At 41.6% G+C, this 27,659-nt stretch overlaps 1 protein-coding gene across 1 annotated transcript in view; it reads right to left on the bottom strand.

Annotated features, from left to right (window-relative positions):
• The window catches only part of SNTG2 (syntrophin gamma 2), a 384,592-nt gene that overhangs the window by 156,736 nt on the left and 200,197 nt on the right, over positions 1-27,659 (bottom strand). Inside the window, exons 7-8 of the mRNA XM_030800009.1 lie at positions 21,085-21,172; positions 14,748-14,839 (exon numbers count right to left, since the gene is read on the bottom strand). Coding sequence (XP_030655869.1) covers positions 14,748-14,839; positions 21,085-21,172 — 180 coding nt within the window. The remainder of the gene's footprint in view (positions 1-14,747; positions 14,840-21,084; positions 21,173-27,659) is intronic.

Raw genomic sequence — 27,659 nt, 5'->3', positions numbered from 1 at the left:
CTCTTTATAAAGTTACCGGAGATGAATAGAAGTAGATGAAAGCAAAACCTCCAAATATTTCAACCACTTACAAGGCTCCCAGTTTAATATAAACTGCATATCATCCCAGCATTTCTGCATCCTCAAGGTATGTATGTATGGACACATAGTAGTGTTCGGAGCACACTCTTAAGTCTACGTTCAATGATTATCATAGAAATACAACCACATTCTAGAAAAGATGGGAAATATAAAAAGCTTAAAAAAACCTTATCACCCATTTTGTATATTTCGCATGGTCTTTTTCTATGTGGTTTTTAAAAGTTAAGATCATACTGCACATAATAATTTTTAAAGACATACAAGAAAATAATATTTTTAGATCATAGAAAATAAAAAGTGGAATCTGAAGACAAATCTTTGCTTTCAGGAGGCTTCTGAGCCTTTCTGCTTTAATAATAATAATTTCTTGAATATAAAAAAGACTTCCAGTGAATGCCTGAAAACTGTGGATAGTACCAAACCATATAGATATATACTATGCTTTTTTCCTATACACACACACTTATAATGAAGTTTAATTTATAAGTTAGGCCCTGTAAGAGATTAACAACAACTGCTAATACAATAGAGGAATTACATCACTATTCTGTAAAGAACGTGATGAGAATGTGGTCTCTCTATAAAGATCTATTTACCGTACTCCTCCTTCTCCTTGTGATGAGGGGATGGAGCAGTGTGTGCACAAGGTTTCATCAGCTACTCAGAATGTGCATAATTTAAAACTTATGATTGTTTATTTCTGGCATTTTTCATGTAATATTTCAGAATGTGGTTGATTGCAGGTAACTGAAACTGAGGAAAGCAAAACTACAGATAAGAAAGGATCATCATACACTTGGTGTTTTAATACTTTGTGTTTAAATAAGAGGTTGAAGCTAACGTTTTAGGTGTTGCTGTATTTTCTACAGTGAATGACTGAAAAGCTTTGCACTTTTTTTATTTGTAATTGAAATATATTGAGGCACAAATGGGATACAATAACATGTGCAGATTTTAAGTGCACAGTTTGATGAGTTTTGTCAAATAGACATAGCCCATGCAGCCCAAATCCAAATTATGAAACGCAGTATTTCTACCTCATCCACGTAACACCTACCCCCATGATACTTCCTCTGTGCCTGTTTGCAGGCAATCCCTCCAGCCTAAGGTAGCCACTGATCTGGTTTCTGCTGTTATAGACTAATTTTGCTGCTTTGGAACTCGGTATTAATCGAATGATGCACTGTCACTGTGTGTAAGCCTTTCTTCTCTCAGCATAAAGCCTGGGAGACGCATTCATGGTAATGTGCGTGTCAGCAGATTATTCATTTTTATCCATTCACCTGTTGAAAGAGATCTGAGTTGTTTCTTGCTTGAGGATATTATAAATAATGTTGCTATGCTGTCATCTAAATTTGGATTTTGAATGTTGTACGAAGCTTGCATTCCTGAAATAAACCCCATTTTTTTCATGATACATGATCCTTCTTTTGATTTGTTAATATGTTGTTGAAGAATTTCTGCATCTACATTCATGAGGGCTATTGGTCCGTATATATACATATACATACACACACACACACACACACACACACACACACACACACACATATTTTTTTTTGAGACAAGGTCTCACTCTGTTGCAAGACTGCAGTGCAATGGTGTGATCTCAGCTCACTGCAACCCCAGCTTCCTGGGTTCAAACAATTCTCGTGCCCCAGCCTGCTGAGAAGCTGGGATTACAGATACGCATCACCACGTCTGGCATTTTTTTTTTTTTAAGTAGAGATGGGGTTTCATCATGTTGGCCAGGCTGGTCTCAAACTCCTGGCCTCAAGTGACTCTGCCTCCCAAAGTGCTGGGATTACAAGTGTGAGCCACTGTGCCCGGCCTGTGTAACATTTGTCACTCTTAAATCTCAGTGGAATGTTTTGGTATCAGTGTTATCCCAGTTTCACAGAGTTATCTGGGATTCATTTCAACCTCCTCTATTTTCTGAAAGAGTTAGAAAAGTGTACATATTATTTATTTGAAAGAATTCACCAATGGCAGGATACTTGAGTTTTCTATAAATCTTTTTCGTCCTAAGTAGGCGATCATGGCCCAGCATTCGATCTATCTTGTTGAATGTTCCATGCTCACTTGAAAAGAAAGTGCATTCTGGAGACTTTGGATCCAGGACTCTATAAATGTCAGTGAGGTCCCAGTTGATTCATATGGTAGAGTAGTTCTTCTACATCTTTACTAATGTTTTTGTCTATCCGTCCTATTAAAATCTCCCATTTTGATTGTGGATTTCTCTGTATTTTTCCCATCTCTGCCAGTTTTTGGTTTGTATTTGGAAGCTCTGTTATAAGGTACGTACCATATTTACAATTATTATGTTTTCCTGATGAACTCATATGATTTTTAAATCATAATAAAGTGTTCCTCTTGCAAACATTGCTTATTTTGAAGACCACTCATCAAATATTAATAGACCCATATTTTTATGGTTATTGTTTATAAAATACATGCTCTCTATTCTTCTAATTCCCACCTGTGGGTATCTTTATATTTAAATTATATTTTCTGTATACACCATACAGTTGGATGTTGCTTTTTTAAAAATCCAGTCTGACAACTTCTACCTTTTAATTAAAATGTTTAGTCCATTTATATTTAATGTGATTCTCATAATGCTGGGCTTAATTACATATTGCTATTGGTCTTTTTGTTCCCCTGGATTTTTTCTATTCTGTTGAACAAATTCTTCTTTATAAAGGGTAACTCATTTTTTTCATGTTCCTCTTTTATCTCCTCATTGACTGTAGGGGTCATAATATGCATTCTTAATATATCAGTGTTTCTTTAGAGTCAATATTGTATACCTTTAAACTTCATATTGACACATCAATCTTCCCATACCTCACTTCACAAATATAAAAACCTCAAAATAGAACAATTTAACTGTGCCCTTGGTTCTATTTTTGCTGTATCTTTTACTTCTACATACATTATGAAGTCCACTTTACTGTCATCATCTTGTCCTTTAAAGTATTATTTATCTGAAAGAAACCTGAGAAAATAAACAGTTTATATTGGATATTTTATATACATACCCACCTATTTGCCATTCATAGTGCTTTTCACTTCTTCCTATGTACCCAAGTTTCCACATGGTTTAATGTCCTTCTAGCTTGAAGAGCATGTTTTAGTATTTCTTGTAGTGTAGGTCTACTGGCAACATTTTCTCTCAACTTGAATTTATTTTTAAAAATACGCTTTTTTATCATCTGGCTGCTTCCTAAACCTTCTCTTCTTCCTTGGTTTTCAACAGTTTGACTGTGATATGCCTACATAGTTTTCTTTGTGTCCATCTTGCTTCATGTTCACTCCTATTCTTTGCATTCTTATTCTCATTCTGGGACTCCATGATATGTAACTCAGACCACTGGAGGTGTCCCACAAGTCTCTGATTCTCAGTTCATTTACTTTCATTTCTTTTGCCCATTTTTATTAACACATAGTATTTTCACACATTTTTGGGGTGTATGTGATATTTTGATACATGCATATGATGCATAATGATCAAAACAAGGTATTAAAAATCCATCACCTCAAACATTTATCATTTCATTGTGTTGGGAACATTTCAGATATTTTCTTCTAAGTATTTTGAAATATGCATTTCAAATGCATACTCCTCCATAAGCCATATAGAATTTGAAATATGCATTTCAAAACACCTAGAAGAAAATATGTGAAATGTCCCCAACACAATATATTTCTATTAACTATGTTAACAATAGAACTTATCCCTTCTATCTAATTGTATGTTTGTACCCACTAACCAACTTCTCTTCACCACCCCACACACCCTTTCCAGCCTCTGATAACCATCCTTCTACCCTCTACTTCATGAAATCAACTTTTTTAGCTCTTACTATATGAGTGATAACATGTGATATTTGTCTTTCTGTGCCTAGATTATTTCACTTAGTATAATGACCTCCAGTTCCATCCATGTTGCTGTGGATGACAGGATTTTATTATTTTATGGTTGAATAGTATTTCATTGTGTATATATACCATATTTTTCCCATCTATTCATCTAATAATGGACACTTAGGTTGACACCACATCTTACTCTTGTGGATAATGATGCAATAAATATGGGGGTACAGGTATCCCTTTGATATACTGATTTCCTTTCCTTTCAATAAATACCCACTAGTGGGATTGCTGAATCATATGGTAGCTCTATTTTTAGTTTTCTGAAGAGCTTCCATACTGTTTTCCAGAGTGGTTGTACTAATGTACATTTCTAAAAACAGTGTATAAGACTTCTATTTTCTCCTCATCCTTCCAGAGTCTGTAATTTTTCTAAAATCTTTTTTATAATAACCATTCTAACTGGGGTAAGATAATATTTCATCATGATTTTGATTTTCATTTCCCTGATGATTAGTAAAGCTAAGCATTTTTTTCATACATCTGTTAGTTGGCTATTTGTTGGCCTATAGGCCATATGTCTTCTTTTGAGAATTTTCTATTCAGATACTTCGCCCAGTATTAATAGGATTAGTTTGTTTTTCTTATTGTTTTTGCTGTTGAGTCCCTTGTATATTCTGGATATTAGTCTCTTGTCGAATGAATAGTTTGCAAATATTTTTCTCATTACATATATTGTTGCTTCACTCTGTTATTCCTTTGTTGTGCAGAAGCTTTTTAGTTTAATACAGTTCCATTTGTCTATTTTTTAAAATTTTTTGTTGTCAGTGCTTTTGAGGTCTTAGTCATAAAATCTTTTCCTAAACCAGCATCCTGAAGTGTTTCTACTATATTTACTTCTAGTAGTTTTATAATTTTGGATCTCACATTTAAGCTTTTAATCCACTTTGAGTTGATTTTCTAATATGGTGAGAAATAGGGGTCCAGTTTCATTTTTCCACAGATGAATATCTAGCTTTCCCAGAACCATGTATTGAAGATAGTATCCTTTCACCAATGTATGTTCTTGGTATCTTTGTCAAAAATTAGTTGGCTGCCAATATGTGTATTTATTTCTAGGTTTTCTGTTATATTTTATTGGTCTCTGTGTCTGTTTTTATAGCAGTACCATGCTGTTTTCATTACTATAGCTCTGTAGTGTATTTCAAAGTCATTCTGCTCTTTTTGCTTAAGTTCTGTTCTTTTTGCTTAAGATAGCTTTGGCTATTCATGCTCTTTTGTGGTTCCATACAAATTAATAAAATTATATCTTCTATTTCTGTAAATAATTTTATTGGTATTTTTATAGGGATTGCATTAAGTCTGTAAAATGCTTTAGGAAATATGGTCGTTTTAACTATATTAATTCTTTTGATCCATGAATATGAGATGTCTTTCCATTAGTTTGTGTTTTCTTCAATTTCTTTCAACAACGTTTTGTAGTTTTTCTTGTAGAGGTCATTTACCTCTTTGATTAAACTTATTCCTAAATATTTTTTCATAGCTATTGTGAAAGGGATTGGTGTCTTGATTTCTTTTTCAGCTGGTTTGTTATTGGTATTGAGAAATGCTACTGGTTTTTGTGCATTCATTCTTTATCCTACAACTTTCCTGAAATATTTTATTAGTATTAAGAGTTTTTTGGTGAAGTCTTCAGGTTTTACTATATATAAGATCATGTCATCTGCAAAGAGGGACAATTTAACTTCCTATTTTTCAATGTGAATGCCTTTTGTTTCTTTCTCCTGCTTCATTGTTCTGTCTAGGACCTCCAGTACTATGCTGAATAGGAGTGATAAAAATGGGCATCTTTGTCTTATTACAATTTTTAGAGGAAAGCCTTTCAGCTTTTCCCCCATTCACTACAATACTAGTCATGGGCCTGTCATATATGACCTTATGTTGAAGTTTATCCCTTCCCTAATTTGAGTACTTTTATCATAAAGCATTATTGAATTCTATCAAATGCTTTTTCTACTTCCACTGAGATGGTCATATGGTTTTTGCTCTTTATTATGTTGATGTGATGTGTCATATTTATTGATTTGCATATATTTAACTATCCTTACATCTCTGGGATGAATCTTGCTTGATGATGGTGTGTTACCTTTTTAATGTGTTGTTGGATTAGGTCTGCTAGTTTTTTTATTGAGGGTTTTTGTGTCTATGTTCATCAGAAATATTGGCCTGTTGTTTCCTTTCTTTGTTGTGTCCTTTTCAGGTTTTTGCATGCCTGCTTTCCCTTCACTTTCTACCACGATTGTAAGTTTCCTGAGGCCTCCCAAGCCATGTTTCCTGAGGCCTCCCCAGCCATGTTTCCTGTACAGCCTATGGAAACATGAGCCAATTAAACCTCTTTTCTTTATGAATTTCCCAGTTTCTGGTACTTCTTTACAGCAGTATGAGAAAGGGCTAAGATAGTCATCATAGTTATTTTATATTCAATGTCTGAAAATCTATAAGTTTTGCCTGAGTCTATTGTTTTTATTTTCATTTTTTGCTCACTCATCTATGTAGTATTTTCTTTTATGTGTTTGATAAAATGTGTTGATGTTTCCATATTTGGTTGAACTTAAGTTACGGATAACTTTGGGGCCTAAATTAAATGCATTTTCAGTTACTTGTGCTGTGAGCTGGAATCAACTTAGCCATGTTCCTGAATTCCTGGATTAATGTAGAGTTCTCCAATTCTGACCCCTTCTTTCTACTGCTGACCCTGGCTTAGTCTCGTGGTGGACTGGGGGCCCATAGAAGCATTAGGACCGAGGGTGGCCCCCACAATCCTTGAGTGCTTGTAACTCAACACCCTACATTCAGTTCATCTCCATTCAACTCGCTGAAATTCTGCAAGCCAAGCAATAACTATTTTATATTTTTTGTAGGAAATAGGGTTTTGACAGCCCTTCCTAACAGATATTCTAAAACACTACCAGAAGTAGAAAGTACCTTTCATTTGTTTGAGAAAAAAAAATTGGATATACACGGAAAAACTTTTTTTAATGCTAACTTCTTTCCTCTTTTGAATAACTATATATTCTAGGTTTCCTTAATTTTTCTTTCAGCAAGAATAAATTCCTTTTGCATCTGAGCTTTTTGAAAAAGAAAAACTTCATGAACTGAGAGTGTGTAAATAGCTTTTGAAAATATTTTAAGTTGTTTCATATGTGTATACACACACATATATATATAATAAAAATAAAATGCCCAGATTGAATCACAAAGTTGCTAATTCCCATCAATTTTTTGAACTTGTTGTTTTGCCATCGTGTTGATGATGCTAAAGAAATACTATTCTCTATCTGTCCAGCCTTACTGGTGAAGGCATATGACATGAAATGATGCAAGAATGTGAAACTGGAATTCTCACACCTCACCCTGCTGGTGGTCAGTTGATACAACCTGTTTGAAAAACTGCTGAGCAGGATCTGCTAAAGGTAAGTACATATATGTATCATGTCACCCTGCAACTGCACTCCTGAGTAGACACCCAAAAGAAAATGGATACTACGTCCCCTAAAAGACATGTGCACAAATGATTATAATGGTTTTATATGTAATAGGCCCCAATCAGAAAACTCCAATGCCCACCATCATTAGATTAGACAGAAACATTGTGTTATGAGCATACAGTGGAATACTGGATAGCAATGACAAATAAAAAAGCCTACTGCTGCATATAATGTCATAATATTGAGCAAACAAATGTCATGATATTGAGCAAACAAAGTCAGACGCAAGAGTATGACTGTCATTCATGTGAAATTCAAAAACAGGCAAAACGAATCTATGGTTATAGAGGTCAAAATAGTGATTAGGTCAGGCGCCATGGCTCATGCCTGTAATTCCAGCACTTTAGGGGGCTGAGGAGGGAGGATTGCTTGAGCCCAGGAGTTCAAGACCAGCCTGGGCAACATGGTGAAACTCCATCTTTACAAAAAAGATACAAAACTTATCTAGGCATGGTGGTGCATACCTATAGTCCCAGCTACTGGGGAGGCTGAGTTGGGAGGATCACTTGAGCCCGGGAAGTTGAGGCTGCAGTGAGCCCAGATCCCATCATTGCACTCTAGCCTGGGAAAGAGTGGGAGACCCTGTCTCAAACAAGCAAACAAACAAACAAAAATACTGATTACTTTTGGGGGGAATACTTCTAGATTCTAGAGACATGGTATATCTTGACAAAGATTCTGTGAAGTTTATTAAGTTGTCACTTCAGAGTCACCTGCTTCACTACAGGCACCTTGTACATCGATTAAATGTGCAAGGTCATTTGCTATCTCTGCCTGGGAGGCAATCTTTCCTCTCAGATTGCAGACTCAATACTTTATTTATTTATTTTTATTATTATAGCTGCCTTTTCTTTTGTGTGACTACTATTTACAAGTTTCTCATCTGTTCTCTTATACCTTCTGTAATTTTTGTTTTGAGACATTTTTCCTATACCCTTCTTGATTCATTCAGTTAATTACAATGACCACAGTCTTTTTGATTAGTTTTTTTTTTTGAAATTTTTAAGTTAGAAGAGCGGGGATTTACTATGAGAAATATTTTGTTCTTTATAACTCCTTATTGATTTTTGGTAAAAGTTTCTTACAAAGGAAAATTAGTGAGTCCCACATTAGACTTGCACTGGCAGAGCTGAAGCAGAAGCCACAGGTGAGCATTTTAAATCCTCTCAAAGGATCCAGTCAGCAATCCAAGAACCCAGAGCACTGAGTGAAAGCACCATCTCCCAAGGCGAGGACAAGCATTTTTGCACTTGCACGCAACCAGGGAGGCAGCCCTCTATGCACTCTTTGAAGGAAAGCTGCACACTAACCAATTAACAAGCCAGTCAGGACAGAATTTGCAGAAGATGGGAAGAAGCAGCCATAGATTCAGCAACGGGTGAAAGAGCAATGGATTCTGTACTTTCAAACCTAAACGCACGATATTAATGTGAGTGGGATTTTTCCTTCATTATAAATGTTTAGTAAGGATTCTTGAGACAAAAATGGCATAGTACAAATAATGAACTTAGAATCTTAAACTACGTGAACCATACTCAGGTGCCGGGAGAGGATGTGTGGCAACTAGAAACAAAAGCTCTCTGCAAAAAGCTTCAACTTTTAGGAGGCAGAAGAAAAAGAAATGAGAAATGTGACTTCTGGGAAAGCAGGTAGTTAGTAATTTAGCTTCAAATAATAACATGGAAAATTGTCAAATATATAAGGTAGCTCAGGTAATTACTCCAGCTGTCAGGACAGAGAGAAAACGTTACACACCACCTACCCTACTTCTGGAGGAAGAGGTTGCTAATGCAGCAGGGGTCAGAGGTATCCACTTGTAAAGACAGAAACCATTCCTCTGGGTTTCTTGTGATTACAAGGCTGCTCTGAACATGACAAACTTTGCTTTTTGCTCCATCAGGCCTGGCCCTGGGAAGATGAAAGCGAAGCTGGTGAGTCTGAAAATGCAGCCATCAAAGCAGCGTAAATCCTTTGAGTCTAGAAAGTTTCCAACTCACCTCTTTCAAGAAAGAAACTGCACCATCTGTTTTATTCTCCAGTCCATAGACACTATCAATGCTAGTATTACCATTTTGCTATGTACTATAAAACACACTCTCGAGTGCAAAGAATAACCACAATGCTTTAAATCATCTCTATAAGAGAGGGCCCAATGGTCAACTAACTGCACAGCAAATTGGCTTTTAGATGATTAAAGTACCATCCAGAAAACCAACTAGAATGTCTCAAAATTCCTACAGGATTTTGAGTCTTTTAAAAAATTTTCATCTATGTTTTTTTCCCTTGATATTATGCCAGGAGTGTTTATCATATAATTAAAAATATTTTAAAGAACAACAACAAAATGATAAGTGTTTATTGCCCCAAATTCCAACAATACAGTAGTCTGGCTAATATAAAAATTATCTCATATTTAACAACACATGCAATCACTGCTAATCTTTTGTGACAAATTTATATAAATGAAATTATTTAAATATTGTTTTCATTCAGCAGTGTGCCCATAACCTTTTATCACCTCAAGAAGTGCATGTCAACTTGAAGGACTATGTAGGTAAGCTTAGTTTCCTTTTCAAAAAAAAATAAATTTAAAGTGCTGGTCTACTGGAAACAATTATCTCTTTTTTGTCAGAAAATATTTTTTTCTTCACTTTTGAAGCAGGTTTGCTGGGTATTATAGAATTTTAAACAGGAATTTCTTTTTCATACTTTAAAGGTGTCATTTCATTTTTTCTAGCTTCTCTTGTTTTTGTTGAGAAAGAAGTTGTCAATTTTACTATTATTTTCTTTTTAACTTCTGGCTCCTTTTAAAGTTTTTTTTTTTATTATTTTTAAGTTCCAGGGTACATGTGCAGGACATGCAGGTTTGTTACACTGGTAAACGTGTGCCATGGTGGTTTGCTGCACCTGTCAACCCATCACTTAGGTATTAAGCCCAGCGTCCATTAGCTATTTTTTCCTGATGCTCTCCCTCCCACCATGGCCCCCACCTCTTGCCAGGCCCCAGTGTGTGCTGTTCCCCTCCATGTGTTCTCATAGTTCAGTTCCCACTTATAAGTGAAAACATGTGGTGTTTGCTTTTCTGTTCCTGCCTTATTTTGCTGAGGATAATGGCTTCCAGCTCCATCCATGTCCCTGCAAAGGACATAGTCTTGTTCCTTCTTATGGCTGCGTAGTATTCCATGGTGTATCTCTACATGGCTGCGTAGTATTCCATGGTGTATCTCTACATGGCTGCGTAGTATTCCATGGTGTATCTCTACATGGCTGCGTAGTATTCCATGGTGTATCTCTACATGGCTGCGTAGTATTCCATGGTGTATCTCTACCACATTTTCTTTATCCAGTCTATCATTGATGAGCATTTGGGTTGATTCCATGTGTTTACAATTGTGAATAGTGCTGTAATTAATATACACATGCATGTATTGTTGTAACAGAATGATTTACATTCCTTTGGGTATATACCCAGTAATAGGATTGCTGAGTCAGATGGTATTTCTGGTTCTAGATCTTTGAGGAATCACCACACCGTCTTCCACAATGGTTGAAAGAATTTACATTCCCACCAACAGTGAAAAAGTGTCCCTATTTCTCTGCAACCTCGACATCATCTGACTTTTTAATGATCACCATTCTGACTGGCCTGAGATGGTATCTCATTGTGGTTTTGATTTGCATTTCTCTGAGGATCAGTGATGATGAGCCTTTTTTCATCTGTTTGTTGGCCACACAAATGTCTTCTTTTGAGAAGTATCTGTTCATGTCCTTTGCCCACATTTAATGGTTTTTTTTTCTTGTAAATTTGTCTAAGTTCCTTGTAGCTTCTAGATATTAGACCTTTGTCAGATGGATAGATTGCAAAAATTGTCTCCCACTTTGTAACTTGCCTGTTCACTCTGATGATAGTTGTTTTTGCCGTGCAGAAGCTCTTTAATTAGATCCCATTTGTCAATTTTTGTTTAAGTTTTTCTTTAAAAAAACAAACTTTATTTTAGGTTCAGGGGTACATGTGCAGGTTTGTTATATAGGTAAACTTGTGTCATGGGGGCTTGTTATACAGGTTATTTCTTTACCCAGGTATTAATCCTAATACCCAATAGTTATTTTTTCTGATCTTCTCCCTCCTCCCACCCTTCACCTTCAGGTAGGCCTCAATATTGAGTCTTGATAGCCTTCTAAAAAGAACATATTAAACCTATTTTTAAACTCTGCAATTCAGATTCTCTGTAATGAGTTTAAATAACCTGATGATGCTTTATTCTGGAGCTGAGCTAACCATATGAATAACTACAAAGAATTTTAAGTTTAGCACTTCTTTTTCTCTTTCTCTTGCTGATAAGGAGGATGAGGATGTCTGAAGATGACATATTCCAAGCATTAGGCTAGTCACTTTACCCATGTCCCCTCCATAATTCCACAATTACTCATTGACCTGAGGATCACATCCACCAAAGCCTGAAGAACCAGGAGAGCCGGGAGAACTAGAAGAACTGGGAGAACCAGGCAGCCTCCCTTCAACGCTGCTGTCATGTTACTTTTCCATTGCACTTACCAGAGCCGCAAAGACTGTCTGACCTTTCCTGAAATGGCACCGAATCATGCCCCATGCTCTGTGTCTCCTTCCAGGAAGAGTTTAGAGTCCACTCAACAAGCTACAGCCACATAATGGGAGAAAAACCCTGAGGATAACTGCACAGAAAGGGTAGGAGGACAGTTTCTCCCTGCTGAACTATGCTGGCTTAGGGGACGGGGTGTTGCAGACAAATGGAATTGTACGATCCTCTTGTAAAATTAATTTTAAAAAGACTCCGTAGGAAAATATTAAAGAATATGGAAAGAAATGGAGCAGTATTAATTCAAAATAGCACAAATAAATATGCTTTCCATAAGCAGGAAAGGTGAGTCAGAAAGGTTTGATTCTCCCCAGTAAATCTCGCAATTACAGTCAAAATCCCAACACTGTTTTTTGTAGAATTGGATCAAGAGCTATTGAAATTCACAAGAAAAAACAAAGAGAGAGGATGGAAAAAATAGAGTGGGTTAGGAGGTGGCAAGAGGGCAAGGCCTACAGATGACACAAATTGATTATAAATACCTAGTAATTACATAGTGTGATATTGCCATTGATATTGACCAACAGAATACAACAGAGGTCTCAGCAGCACACGCCTGTGCTCATGGTGCTGGTTACATGTGAGCCGTGGCATTGCAGATCACCCAGAAACAGTGTTGAGACAACTGGTTACCCATAAAAATGCACCTGGAACTCTACCTTTCACAGGTGTAATAAAAATAGATCTCATGGGATTTAGAGACCTAATGTGAAAAGCAAACATTAACAATATTTAGAGGAAATTATAAGGAAGTATCTTTATGAACTTAAGAAAGATTTCTTGAACAAAATCCTAAAACCACGAAACCACAGAAGATAGCACAAACAAAATTAAAAAGACAAGTTACAAGCTGTAGGAAGAGATTTTTAACCCATTAATCACCAAAATATTATTACCAAGTGTATATTAAACATCTCAATGGATTTGTAAGAAAAAAGATCACCTTAACAGTAAATGTGCCAAAGAGATAAACAGCATTTCACAGAAGAGGAAAAACCAAAGGAAAATACAAATAGGAAAAGTAAACAGAACTCATTAGTAATGATGGAAATGAAATAGAGCCCCAGAGAGAGAACCATTTTACAGCTACTGTACTTCGAATATTAAGTCAAAAATTGCCTAGCACTGGAGAGGCTGTGGCTCAACTGGAATTCCCCAGAGCTGTGTGAATATAAACTGCACAGCCACTTTTGTAGAAAACTTGCTGTTATTTTGAAAATAGAGCATCCTGGTATAATCTAGCACTCAGAAATTCTACCTTATAGAATAGCCAAGAGACATTTATAAGTATCTTTATGGCTGCACTTGTTTTAATGATGATAAACTAGAAAAACAAACATAAAACAACGGCAAAGTGTCCACAGGCAACTGACAATGGATAAACTGTAGTGAAATATCATACAGCAAACCTCACAGAAACAAACAGTAAGTAAATATGCAAATCTCAGAAGACTATGGCAGAATAATATTTTATAAGCCTTGCAATAAAATGAAATTTTACATATATATATATATATATATATATATATGGATAAAACTTTTTCAATCAAGAAAATGACAAACACAAAATTCAGGATGCCTTATATCTCTGGACAGGCCAGAAAATGGAGTATGGAAGACTGCACAGATGGAAAGCTAGGGACAATATTCTAATTATTGATTAGAACTGTAATTTCATGGGCATTTATTATTTTGCTTCATAACTGACACAGAGTCTAAATGCAATTTTTAATTATCAAGAGCTCAATTAAATGGTTAGAAATGGAGTAGTCAGACATCTTAAACATAGATTGTACAAACATGAATATTTTTCTCTAGGTTCTCCCTGTGTATGAAGTATCTGGTCATTTTGATAATATGACTGGAACGATTTATAATAAAACATTTTTTCAAGCTGCCTACAGGATTCTACATTTCTCATGCACTAATGCCTCTGTGGATGATGAATTCCCCAAGGAGTGCAGCTCACAGCTCACCCTGCAGGAGTCGGAGCCCAGGCTTCTGAGAGAGGAGGGCGTGAGCCCTGTGCCCCAGGGAGCTGCAGGTTCTCTCAGAGCCCAGGCTTCTGAGGAAGGAGAGTGCGAGCCCCATGCCCCAGGGAGCTGCAGGTTCTCTTGGAGCTCAGGCTTCTGAGGGAGGAGGGCGGGAGCCCTATGCCCCAGGGAGCTGCAGGTTCTCCTTTTTGCTTGAGTCTGGTTTTCTTGGGAGGATGGATATTTGGAATGTGATTAAAACTCACTGCATTATACAGTGTTCATACCTCCTTAGGTGTTTTCTGTTAAGAAATTCATGGGAGTCTCACAGAAGGTTCCTAAAAATAAACTGCAGTCCTTCCTACAGTCATGGTGATATGTAAGTCAGAGGCAGGACTCAAAGAATTCTTGCCTGCTCACTGAGATGCTGTGAATTATGAACTTAAAATATCCTATAATGCAATCAGGATGTGTCCCACGTGGGAGTAAATGTCAACAGAACAGCACCTTGAATCTGTGTTCTAGGTATTTTCTCTCAAACTATCACAATTATCTTTACTGGGCAGTACAGCATCTTTTTAATTCTGTCTAGAGATTATCTCTGGGCTACTGATATTTCTGTTAAAATAAAATTTAACAAAAATCTATACGCTTACTGTGGTACTGGAGTTTCCGTTCAGATGCAAACCGCTGTCAAAGAGGGGAGAGGAGGCCCCACTGCTGTGGTCGCTGGATGGCCCTGGGGACCCTGCAGCAAAACAAGAGAAGTTTCTTCCAATTGGTGCCCACCGACAAAGCACACTGTGACCATGCAGTGACTTCAGTTGTACCTATGCATGGGAAGTCACCAGCGCCAAAATGCCTGGTCACTCTCAGAGAAGCTGATGTCCAGTTATGGGCTGGGTCATCCCCAATGGCCTCTCACTTTCCTGCCGTGATGTGGTCTCCTCACCAAGATCTGACCTCAGATTGAAGGGAGGGACCACTGCCAGCTCCTGTGAGGGCTCCCCAGCGTGGAGGGACAGCATCAGGAAGGTGTGCCCCCAGCAGCTCAGGCCCTCCCTGTTAACATGCCCCCCTGGAATGGTCAGCATAAGGCACCTTCTGTGATTGCAGTGTTCTCTTTTGAAAGGAGATGATCATACCAGGCCACTCAAAAGGTTTTTTCCAGAGACAACATTGAAAAGCTCACACTCAAAGCACTTAGCACATTACAGGTAAAACACGTGCTCATAACATAATTTCCCTGGAAATAGAGGCTCATGCAACCAGAGCTTACACCTGCTAAACAGAAGCAAGCCAGTTCATAGATCTTCATGCTGCATGGATTACCCAGGGGACGTAGAGCGCTTTCATGCCATTTCCAAGGTCCTGGGAACAGCTCAGGGAGAAAGGCTGTATTTGTTCCTTTATTGTCCCTTCCCACCAATATCTTCAGGCTGGACTATAAGAGTGGGCAGCTCCCATGTGGCTTAGTGTTTCAGCCCAGCATTTTTGTGGTATTGCCACGTAAAGACAGATCTGTGAACATAGCAGCCTGACCATGCCAGATTCCCAGCCAGGTGGAACAGAGGCCTCCCAACACTGAGAAAGGAGCCTTTGATGCATCCCTGAGTGGAGACCAGGCCCTGTTGTTAGATCACCTGAGTGCCTGGAAAGAGGAAAGAAGCACTGAGAACAGCACTAGCAGGAGGACCTGTCACCAGCCAGCCATCAATCATCACAACCACGTGGTGCTGTTGCAGAATGGAGGCTTGAACTTGCACACTGACTTCTTGCAGGAAAGACCCCTGTGAAGCTGAAGAAAGCCTGGTGGACACAGCTCCGTGCATTTGTATTTGGGATGCCCTGTTTTGCCATCTATTTCCTGGGATTAAAGTGAAGATCAATCGGCACCGCATATGCAAAGTCATAATGTGACCACCAGCCTCGCTTGGTGCAGACAGGAATGCAATATGGCTTGGAGGCTCAAGACCCTCTAACCTCCAATCTGCCTCTGCAAATGTGACGTGCAACATCCAGCGAGTTACCATGGCTCGCTGTTACCCTTTGTCCAGCTGTATAATATCTACAAAGACTCATATTTTTAGAAAACACTTCATACCACATTCCTTCATGAAAATTAAGATATTGAGAAACTTGGAGAACTCTGGGGGAAACAAGAACTGCTTAACTTTTAAAGGGTAGTTGTCAATTTTACTAGATGAAGAACTTTTCTTTTTCATTGACGACTGTTTACTGTCTGGTGAAGACTCTGCTGTGGACCAGCCTCTGCTCCACACAGCACCCAGAGCATCTCACGGGGTCAGTGAGACAGCGCCTGAATCTGCCCTTTAGCGTTCAGAAGTGCATTTCACTGTTATATATTTGAAGCTCTTTCCCAGTGCCTGTTATTTTATATCCGTAATCACCTTATCAGTCATTTGGGAGGAAAATCAAAATATTTTTAATTACTGCAGTCTTCCAAAATCCCAAAGCCCATGCTGCAGACAAGGAGACACATGACTAATGGCAGCAGATCCAAGCTGCCATTGACCGAATGAGCGAACAGGTAAATAGTCAATAAATTTACACTTGACAGTCACGCTTCCACTCTAAATTTCTATAAATTTATTTCTGATGAATGGGTACCTTGTCATCCATATCCCAGAACAGAAATGTGAATAGTTATAATATCTTTCATCTATCACAAATAAAGTTCCATTATTTTTTAAAAACCCCAATATCAACAATTCTTAATGATAAAATAGACTCAGTTGGTGTCAAAGATAAACAATCATATTAGAAAACATATAGTAAATGATCAGTGTTTATTAAAACACCTAATCTTAAAAAAAATTAACCCTAACCTATCAGAACTACTTAGATTACCCTCAGGCAATGCTGGTTGGAATGTAAAACGGTACGGCTGTTGTGGAAAATAACTTGGCAGCCACTCAAAAAGTTGAGGCTCGAGTCACCAGAGGACCCAGCAATTCCAGTCATCGGCATCGACTCGGTGGGAAGGAAAACATCTCCGAAGAAAAACGCATTCACGGATGCTCATGGCGGTATAATTCACAATATCCCCCAAACAGGAGCAAGACAAACTCCCATCAGCTGATGAATGGATAAACAAAACCCATACAAAGGGTATGTACATGGGTCCGTATACACAGATATATTCCCTATGACAGATGCTGTTCAGCTAAAAGAATGCAGCACCGATGCCCGCGGCATTGGGGGCAGACTCTGAAACTACACTGGGGGAAGACGCCAGACACAAAGGCTCCCCAGTGCAGGATGCCATTTACAGAAAATGTCCGGAGCAGGCAAAGCCACAGAGACGGGAAGGAAATTCCCGGCTGCCGAGGGCTGGGGTGGGGAGAATCATGGCTGACTGCTAATTGGCACAGGGTTTATTTTGGGGATGATGGAAATGTTTTGGAATTAGATAGTAGCAATGCCTCTACAACGTAGTGAAATATTTAAAATTGCTGAAGTGTTACTTTAAAACGGTGAATTTTGTGTTGTATGAATTGTATCTTTATAAAAAGACCAAGAGCCTGACTTGTGAAAAATAAAAGCCTACTTTGACTCAGTCTCAAATGACTATTTATTTTCTCTTTGATAAACGTTTTTAAATGTGGAAACTGGACACTTTCCGCACAGATCTGCTGTGATACTCTCTTTCCCCACTCACTGGAGCTGCTCGGTGGATTTCTGCTTCATCAGTCAGAAAGTGAAGTCTGCCCAGGCACAGAAATTTTACCTTCACGGTGTGAATTCAGCAGAGGACGTTTCGCCTGAATTTATGGAGAGATTATGGTTGCCTTGCTTAAATTGTTATGGATACTAAGATTTTAACATTTTTTATCGTAAAGAATGAAATAAAAGGAGAATAGACACTTATTGAATTAATGGAGACTCAGCACCCCTGGCCTCCGTGATCTGCGCCCCAGGCTGCCCTTTCCTGCATGTGCCCGAGGACGTGTGGGGTGGTCCGTTCAGCTGGGCCTGTCCAGGCAGAGCCGTTAGAGTCAGCACAGCCCTGCTCAGGATGCCAGCAGCAACGCTCATAGAAGTCACCAGGTCACTGGCAATGGACCCCAGAGCCTGCGGGTTTTAGTGGAGTCCATGGACAGAAGTCAGGATGTGAATCTCGACAGAGAGAGCCTTCGGCCCCGCGGGCTCAGGCACCAGAATTGCAAGAGCTGCCCATCCTCAGAGGGAAACACAGGCTCAGTGCTATGGGGCTCCAGGCAGGGGCTCACGGTGAAAACCTCCGCCTGGGGCACTTCTTCTGCGATCTGGTGTTGCAATGTTGTTGCTGCTGTTGCTTAAATTCTGCTCCTTCAAAGGCACCCAGGGAAGCTGGCTTAGACGCAGCACCCATCTCACTCTGCCTGTGAAGTCACTTTGCCCAAGAGAGAAGTCAGGAACGGCCCCAGGGTGAGCGTCCTCGGGCTCCCACTCCCACTCTGCAGCATCAGAAAGCACCCCCTGCTTTCTGTCTGTCTCCTCCTTTATCTATGCCACCTCCTCCTGTCCAAGCCACTAACTTCTCTTCTTTTCTTTCTGGCAAAAATCTATGAAATGTCTTAGTTTCTTCCTTTGTGAGCCTGTATGGTCACAGCTGCTGCAGAATCTTCAGACACTCACACTGCCCCCTTGCCGGTGAGTCCTCCTCCCCCATCCAAGCTCACTGCTGGGCCTCCTGATGTGTGTCTGACATCTGAGTCTCCCTGCTGGCTCCAAGAACTTCTGTGCAGCCCTCATCACGTCCACCCCCTTCCTGACTCACAGCAACGTTTCTGAAAACCCCAGGGGTGCACCACTGTGCCGCGTGTGACATTTCGCTCCCTTGAACTTTTGGCTGATTGCTAACATATTCTGCCTCTACGGCCCTGGGAATATTCGCCTTTCTCATGCAGAGCCCCTCAGCACCCCTTACTCTTTTCCTCAAGAACCGTCTAGGTCCTCATCCATGCTCCCGTGGCTCCGTCTAGCAGAGGGAGTGGTCTCTGAGGGTAGCAAGGCATGCAGTGAATCTTACTGATCCAGGTTTGCTACAGTGGCAGGAAGACTGATTTTCCGAAGATTGTGAATAGCATAGTTATCCTGCTGTGATCGGTGGGAAAATTAGAGTTGCTGAAATGGATTTGTTCCTGGTCGCTCAGGAAGATGAAAGCAGAAGTCACACTATGAGTCTAATGATGCTTTTGATCAAATGCTGAAACAGGAAAAGTTCACTTGTCCCCCTTGCAGGGCTTGTGATGGGGGAGTGGCTCGCTTCTTCCGTGCCCCGCTGCTCAAACCTCTGGGGGCGGGGGTACCACAGAGATGGGCCGGCTTTGGGGCTCCGACCCCTGGCAGCATCTAGGGGTGGATGTTTCCAGCTCCTGAAGCCCCAGTGGGAGTGTGTTCCAGGGTGCTCTGTTCTGCCGTCCGTGGGCGGCCTGTACGCTTTAGTTCTGCTGTCCGTGGGTGGCCTGTAGGCTTCAGTTCTGCCGTCCGTGGGCGGCCTGTAGGCTTCAGTTCTGCCGTCTATAGGCAGCTTATGTTAATCAGCTCAATTAGACCCTCTGCCTTATCGCAAGGACAGAGGGCTTTCTGTATCCTGGGGTTCTTGTCTTAGCGTACCAGAAGAATCAGATCCCACGTGGGCTTGGAGGGTTGGCACAAGGTTTTACGGAGTGGTGATAGCTCTCAGAAGACGGATGGAGAGCCAGAAGGGGCATGGAGTGGCAGGGTGGTTTCTCCTGGAGTCTCGTCCAACCACCCCAGCCAAACTCCACATCATTCTGCCAGTCGATAGCCTGCCAGTGTCTGCTGGTACCTGTCAGCATGCTCTTCCACTCCTCTGCTCTTCTCCACGTCCAGCCACTTGTGTCTCTGCCCACTAGGGTCTTGGGGTTGTTATAGGCACAGGATGGGGGCGTGGTAGGCCAGGGTGGTACTGGAAAACGCAACATTTGGGTGCAAGAACAGGAGTGCCTGTCCTCACTTAGGTCCATGGGCACAGGCCTGGGGGTGGAGCCCTCACCAGGCACCCACCCTTCTCCTCCCAGCACTTCCCTGCCCCCCTCCTGTATCAGTGAAAAATCCAATGCATGATCAGAGCTCAACAACTGATGTGCCTGAGAGGTACAGCCGGGCCACTCGGGGCAGGAGAGAAAGGAAGGCATTGACAACGGGGACATCAATGGAAGAGAGAGAGAAAGTAAAACAGCCAATATGAACCCCCAGGGAGGGGAGCCGTTCCTTCCCATGAGAGAGTGGCAGGAAGCACAGCCCAGCAGCCTGCATGAGAAGGAACCCGACTGTCGGCTCGGCGGGAGAGCCTCATTCCACGTCGGATGCCATGGGGTTTGAGCTACTAGCAGATGTTGACTTCTGGGGAGCCTGGGCCTTGCCTTCAAGGCCTTTCCTGATTACCCACAAAAAGAGGGCAGTGATGCCCTTTGCTAAATCAAAGGAACGGTGGTGACTCCAACCTTTATAAAGCCATGACAGCTGAATAACATTAGTAAAAGTTACAACCACTATCTTCACTAAAACATTTTTCTAGATTTGGGGTTCATCACTTTCATATTGGGTCACAATTCAAGTATAATAGAGGATTACAAGCTTTGTGCCAAAATACATCAGGGACTTCATAGCATAAATGTACCATTATTTTCATTTTTTGCACTGAAAATTTCTCAGATCAACATAGGTATTTTAAATGTAAAATTTGCTTGTATGTTAACATATAGGTAAATACAGTCATGGTGAGTTTGCATGAAGGAAGAACCATGTAGTTAAGTGACAAGAAGCACGGTCGAGAAGCATGGTCTGATAACACTTCCTTTAAAAAAGCCCATGCCATGGTGTCTGCCTATGCTTTTCTTCTCTCTGAATATACGCTCAGGAAGTGACTAATATCCCAGTCCATGCGGTAGCATTTGGATAAATAATGTGGCACAAAAGGAATTTCTCCAGCACCCTGGAATTTCTCCTCTTCCCACTTACCTAACGGGAGCTTCAGAAATGCCGGCGCTTCCCTGAGATACTCAACGGTGATGGTAACTTCATTGCCAGCATTTCTCAGAAGATGCACCTGTCAATATGACAAAAATAGCTACGTTACCACCACAAAAGAACCAGACACAGAATTAAAAACTAAAATCTCTCTGCCTCTCCTGTTTCCCAAGAATTCAAAGTTCATAGTTACCTCTGAAACACAGAAAACTTTGTGGGCTTCAGCTGGAGTAAAGAAAGAGTGGTTATCACCTCCGAGACCACCTACCTCCCAACTCTATCTGCGTAAACAAGTGCATGAGTGAGCAGGGGTCTGCCTGTATCATCCACAACACCAGGCTCTCTGCATCTCTATGAATGCAATCTACCAGAAAATAATACCCTCGGAGAAATGTTTGTTACTACAAACAGCCTGTGTTCAGTCACTGGCAAAACGTGGATTAACTGTGGCAAAACAAACCACAAATACTAATTTAAAGATTTAAATGACGCTTTAGTTCTCAGGAAATTAGTGGCTATCACTTCAAAAGGATGGAACTTAGTTCTGTGCTGGAATTTCAAATTATACTGTTTTAGTCGCCTCATATACAATCCCACATGTTTCAACACAGCATCTAAAATCAGCTTTTTGTGCACGATGTAGTTGCCATTGTTTAAATCTGACTGAGACACTAAAAGTCTAGATGCCGCAAAGCTGTGTGTGTTAGAATTCACTGCACCTGCATCTGTGTCTTCCCATAATGCATAACCCTCCTCTGCCGTATCCTCCTCCTCCGAGGCCAGGCATAGCCCACCCCGCCCTCTCCTCTACACAGAGCCTGCCCACAGTTTGGGCAAGTTCCTACCTCACTTCATCCTCCTAGGCCAGGCATATCCCACCTCACCCTCTCCTCCACATGGAGCCTGTCCAAAATTTGAGCAGGTTCCTGCCCTACTTCATCCTCCTAGGGCAGTCATATCCTACCTTGCTCTCTCCTCTACATAAAGCCTACCCACAGTTTGGGTGGGTTCCTGCCCCACTTCATCACTCCCTCTGATCTTTCCTCCTCATTTCTTCAGTCACTTTCCATGCCCATCATTGCATACCTGGAGGATTACAGTTCTGCACAGCTCCCTAAGACACCTGACGTAGCTTGAGTGGGTTTTGAAGACTGGATTTAGAAAGTCTGAAAGTTCCCATGGCCTGAGATCCAACATAAATGCCTTCCTATTTCACCCGAGGACATTCTATCTGGCATGGCTGGTCCACCTCTACCACTGGTGGTCCCTCCTGGCCCTCTGAGCCGCCCCACCCCGGCCATGCCTGTGGACAACCTTACATATGTCGGTGCTTTCACATAGATCTTGACCTCATAGGACAGCCTCGTCCCTTTTACCTCATGAAATCCCACTAAAAACTCCAGACTGGAAACAGCAGAACTGCAGAAACGCTCCCCTAATGCCACTGAGCATTTTCAACATCCTTTCTTCTCCCTCCCCTCCTCATCCACTTCCATGTGGCTGGTGACCCTGTGCTGATGGCCTCCAGGTCGCAGGTGCTGTTGGGAGGCTTCACACACCAACTTGCTGTTGGGAGGCCTCACACGCCCACTTCCTGTTGGGAGGCCTCACACGCCCACTTCCTGTTGGGAGGCCTCACACGCCCACTTCCTGTTGGGAGGCCTCACACGCCCACTTCCGGTTGGGAGGCCTGACACGCCCACCTCCTGTTGGGAGGCCTCACATGCCCACCTCCTGTTGGGAGGCCTCACACGCCCACTTCCTGTTGGGAGGCCTCACACGCCCACTTCCTGTTGGGAGGCCTCACACGCCCACTTCCTGTTGGGAGGCTTCACACGCCCACTTCCTGTTGGGAGGCCTCACACGCCCACTTCCTGTTGGGAGGCCTCACACGCCCACTCCTGTTGGGAGGCCTCACACGCCCACTTCCTGTTGGGAGGCCTCACACGCCCACCTCCTGTTGGGAGGCCTGACATGCCCACCTCCTGTTGGGAGGCTTCACAGGCCCGCTTCCTATTGGGATGCCTCACACACTCACTTCATGTTGGAAGACTTCACATACCCACTTCCCGTTGGGAGGCTTCCCATGCCCACTTCCTGTTGGGATGCTTCCCACATTCACTTCCTGTTGGGATCCCTCACAAGCCCACTTCCAGTTGGGAGTCTTCAGATGCCCACTTCCTGTGACCCTGCGGCACTGCCTTCCTGTCATGCTCCACAGGCTGGACCCCCATAGGGCTGAGTCAGGCCTCTCCCGCCGGCTGTCTCCAAGGCATCTTTCTTTCCCTGCTGTTCAGTACAAGTGCACCCTTGTGAGACACCTGTCTCTGATGTCCACATCCTGTCTTCATACAGGCTGCTGCAGTTCAAAGTGACTGTGAAAAAGAAGCCCTTACATATGTATCCATGTGCCATGTTGTTTTGCTGCACCCATTAACTCGTCATTTAACATTAGGTATATCTCCTAATGCTGTCCCTCCCCCCTCCCTCCACCCCACAACAGTCCCCAGAGTGTGATGTTCCCCTTCCTGTGTCCATGAGTTCTCATTGTTCAGTTCCCACCTATGAGTGAGAACATGCGGTGTTTGGTTTTTTGTCCTTGTGATAGTTTACTGAGAATGATGATTTCCAGTTTCATCCATGTCCCTACAAAGGACACGAACTCATCACTTTTTATGGCTGCATAGTATTGTATGGTGTATATGTGCCACATTTTCTTAATGCAGTCTATCGTTGTTGGACATTTGGGTTGGTTCCAACTCTTTGCTATTGTGAATAGTGGCGCAATAAACATACGTGTGCATGTGTCTTTATAGCAGCATGATTTATAGTCCTTTGGGTATATACCCAGTAATGGGGTGCCTGGGTCAAATGGTATTTCTAGTTCTAGATCCCTGAGGAATCGCCACACTGACTTCCACAATGGTTGAACTAGTTTACAGTCCCACCAACAGTGTAAAAGTGATCCTATTTCTCCACATCCTCTCCAGCACCTGTTGTTTCCTGACTTTTTAATGATGGCCATTCTAACTGGTGTGAGATGGTATCTCACTGTGGTTTTGATTTGCATTTCTCTGATGGCCAGTGATGATGAGCATTTTTTCATATGTTTTTTGGCTGCATAAATGTCTTCTTTTGAGAAGTGTCTGTTCATGTCCTTTGCCCACTTTTTGATGGGGTTGTTTGTTTTTTTCTTGTAAATTTGTTTGAGTTCCTTGTAGATTCTGGATATTAGCCCTTTGTCAGATGAGTAGGTTGCAAAAATTTTCTCCCATTCTGTAGGTTGTCTGTTCACTCTGATGGTAGTTTCTTTTGCTGTGCAGAAGCTCTTTAGTTTAATTAGATCCCATTTGTCACTTCTGGCTTTTGTTGTCATTGCTTTTGGTGTTTTAGACATGAAGTCCTTACCCACGCCTATGTCCTGAATGGTATTGCCTAAGTTTTCTTGTAGGATTTTAATGGTTTTAGGTCTAACATTTAAGTCTTTAATCCATCTTGAATTAATTTTTGTATATGGTGTAAGGGAGGGATCCAGTTTCAGCTTTCTACATATGGCTAGCCAGTTTTCCCAGCACCATTTATTAAATAGGGAATCTTTTCCCCATTTCTTGTTTTTGTCAGGTTTGTCAAAGATCAGATAGTTGTAGATATGCGGCATTATTTCTGAGGGCTCTGTTCTGTTCCATTGATCTATGTCTCTGTTGTGGTACCAGTACCATGCTGTTTTGGTTACTGTAGCCTTGTAGTATAGTTTGAAGTCAGGTAGCATGATGCCTCCAGCTTTGTTCTTTTGGCTTAGGACTGACTTGGCGATGCGGGCTCTTTTTTGGTTCCATATGAACTTTAAAGTAGTTTTTTCCAATTCTATGAAGAAAGTCATTGGTAGCTCGATGGGGATGGCATTGAATCTATAAATTACATTGGGCAGTATGGCCATTTTCACGATATTGATTCTTCCAACCCATGAGCGTGGAATGTTCTTCCATTTGTTTGTATCCTCTTTTATTTCATTGAGCAGTGGTTTGTAGTTCTCCTTGAAGAGGTCCTTCACATCCCTTGTAAGTTGGATTCCTAGGTATTTTATTCTCTTTGAAGCAATTGTGACAAACCTGCACATTGTGCACATGTACCCTAAAACCTAAAGTATAATAATAAAAATTTAAAAAAAAAAAGAAATAGAAGCCCTTCTCTGACCAACTCCCAGAAAGTGTCAAAGCTTAACCACTAGCAGATTTGTCTGACTCTATCCTCCCCGCTGCACAAGATCCTGGAGAAAACTACCAAATCTGAATTTTCTTCTCCACTTTGGTGAAAAGAAGTAGAACTGAGGCTCTCCTTTGACAAATGGGGTTCACGATGGTGACGACACCCTTCCTTTCTACATGGAAGGACTGGACTCTCACAAGGCTCTGCAAGCCCTCGTCCCTGGAGGTGCAGAGTGTGCGGTGTGGGAGGGGAGATCGCACAGACCTCCTCTGTCCACTGTCCAGCCACCTCCCAGCAAGTGACGGCCACTGTAAGACCCTAGTTGTCCCGGGAGCTCAGTGCAGTGTCATTTTAAAAGGCAAAACATCACCAGGACAAGAGCAGTTTGAGATTCATGAAGCTCACCGTGCCCCATCCTTAAACAGGCCGCCCTCCTCCCAGAGGACCAGGCCACGCACAGCTGCCATATGTGAGTCTGTCCCGCAGCCAATGTGCCTGAAGTCCTTGTTGGAAGTCATCAAGGTGTGTGTGGACACCTCCCTGCCCACCTCCATATCCGAGGTAAGTGAGTCTATTCAGTGACTTTCCCCAGTTTTTCTGGAGAATGACTGTGGATTGAAGGAGGAAAATCTGCCATCCCTTGCTTACAGGAATCTGCACTTATCACAATGGACAATTTTGTCAGAAGTAACGGAACCAATCAATAGAGAGAGGCAGAGTAGCCTGAAAACCAGCACTTTTAATTAAAGATTGGATTTAGCTTCAATTTATTATTATTTTTTAATCCCAAATGTTTACCTTGTCTTGATTTTTTGGGGACTTTAAAATACCCGAACAAGACAAAGGCATTCAATTTGCTATCAGTCTTATTTTTTATTTAGTTTGAAGCATATGTGTGGTGTATGAACAAAATAATTGAATGTTGACCATTGTTGCTACTAAATTCAACCAACGCCTTCAAAGATTTCTCCCTCCTGGAATCATGGCCCTAAGCCTGACGGCACTGGGAGAGACCCTGGCCCACACCCACCTAGAGGGCAGCCTCCTTCAGCCCACAGCAGCAGTCACTGCTTTTTGCAGCAAACTAACACCAGTAGCCATGGCCTGGAGGCTTTCCCCCTTTCTGTCTCTCTCTTTCTCTCTCTCTCTCTTTCAACACAGCATCTAAAATCAGCTTTTTGTACACAATGTATTTGCCACTGTTTAAATTTGATTGAGACACTAAAAGTCTAGATGCTCTTTTTTTTTTTTTTTTTTTTTGACTGTCACTCAGGCTGGAAGGCAGTGGTGCAATCGTAGCTCACTGCAGCCTCGACCTTCTGGACTCAAGTGATCCTCCCACCTTGGCCCCGTAGTGCTAGGACTACAAGTGTGAGCCACCATGCCTAGCCTCTCCCCACTTCCACCTGCAGCTCCCATTACAGTGCACACCTGCTCTGCACTGACAAAGTCGAGGTAGGAGGATGCGTTCCAACCTCCAATTCATCAGCATGTCAAACTCTGACGGGTAAGCCAAATCCATTTTTTCCTTAGAAAGGAGTCAACTATGAAATGAAATCTCCCCATACTTTTAAAATGACTCTGAAGCCATTGGATTCACTGCAGTGTTTGAGTCAGCTCAGCCATGCCTGGGTGGCTTCTCAGCAGCAGAGGTCCTTCCTCAGAATTCCAGAGGCTGGGAGTCCATGATCAGGTGCCAGCAAGGTGCCAGATCCTTCCTGGTGAGGGCCTGGCCTTCTGGCTGTGTCCTTGCATGGTAGAGAGAGGAAGTGCGCTCCAGAGGGCTTCTTCTTACAGGGCACTGATCCCATCACCAGGATGCCATCTTCAGCACCTCGTCTCACCCTAGTCACTTCCAGAGGCCCCACCTCTGTCTCCTGACGCCCTCATTTAGGGGTTAGGGCTTCGACATGTGAATCTGGGGGACACAAAGTCCAGTCTGCAACAGGGGCTGGTGAGTAGCCCAGGACACGAAGTCGGTGACATCAGTGCAGTTTCTCCGGGGAGTTGCAATCTTGACCTGTTGACGGAGGCTTCCAGGGGAGCAGAGAAGAGCATGTTCTACACACAGCAGCCTCGGGTCAACGCAGCTTGAATTTGAATTAAAAACATAACACATTTGATAGTTTAGCTATGAAACAATACAACATATGCAATAAAAGAGTCTGATTTTTATACCTATGAGATCTCTAGTTTGACACCTAAGAGACGACCGATGCTGGGATATTGTGTGTGTTCTTCTGGAAATGCTATGCCTTGGTAAGAACGTTTTCTTATCTGAGGGCCGTTTGGTCCTATTGATCAGATATACAATGTATGTGCATTTTAATCCAGCAGCCACATGTGTAGATGCATGAGTA

Source organism: Nomascus leucogenys, chromosome 19 (genome assembly GCF_006542625.1).
Source record: "Nomascus leucogenys isolate Asia chromosome 19, Asia_NLE_v1, whole genome shotgun sequence".
Taxonomy (NCBI): domain Eukaryota; kingdom Metazoa; phylum Chordata; class Mammalia; order Primates; family Hylobatidae; genus Nomascus; species Nomascus leucogenys.
The sequence above is the reverse complement of the archived record's forward strand: the minus strand, read 5'-3'. Positions and strand labels throughout refer to the sequence as shown.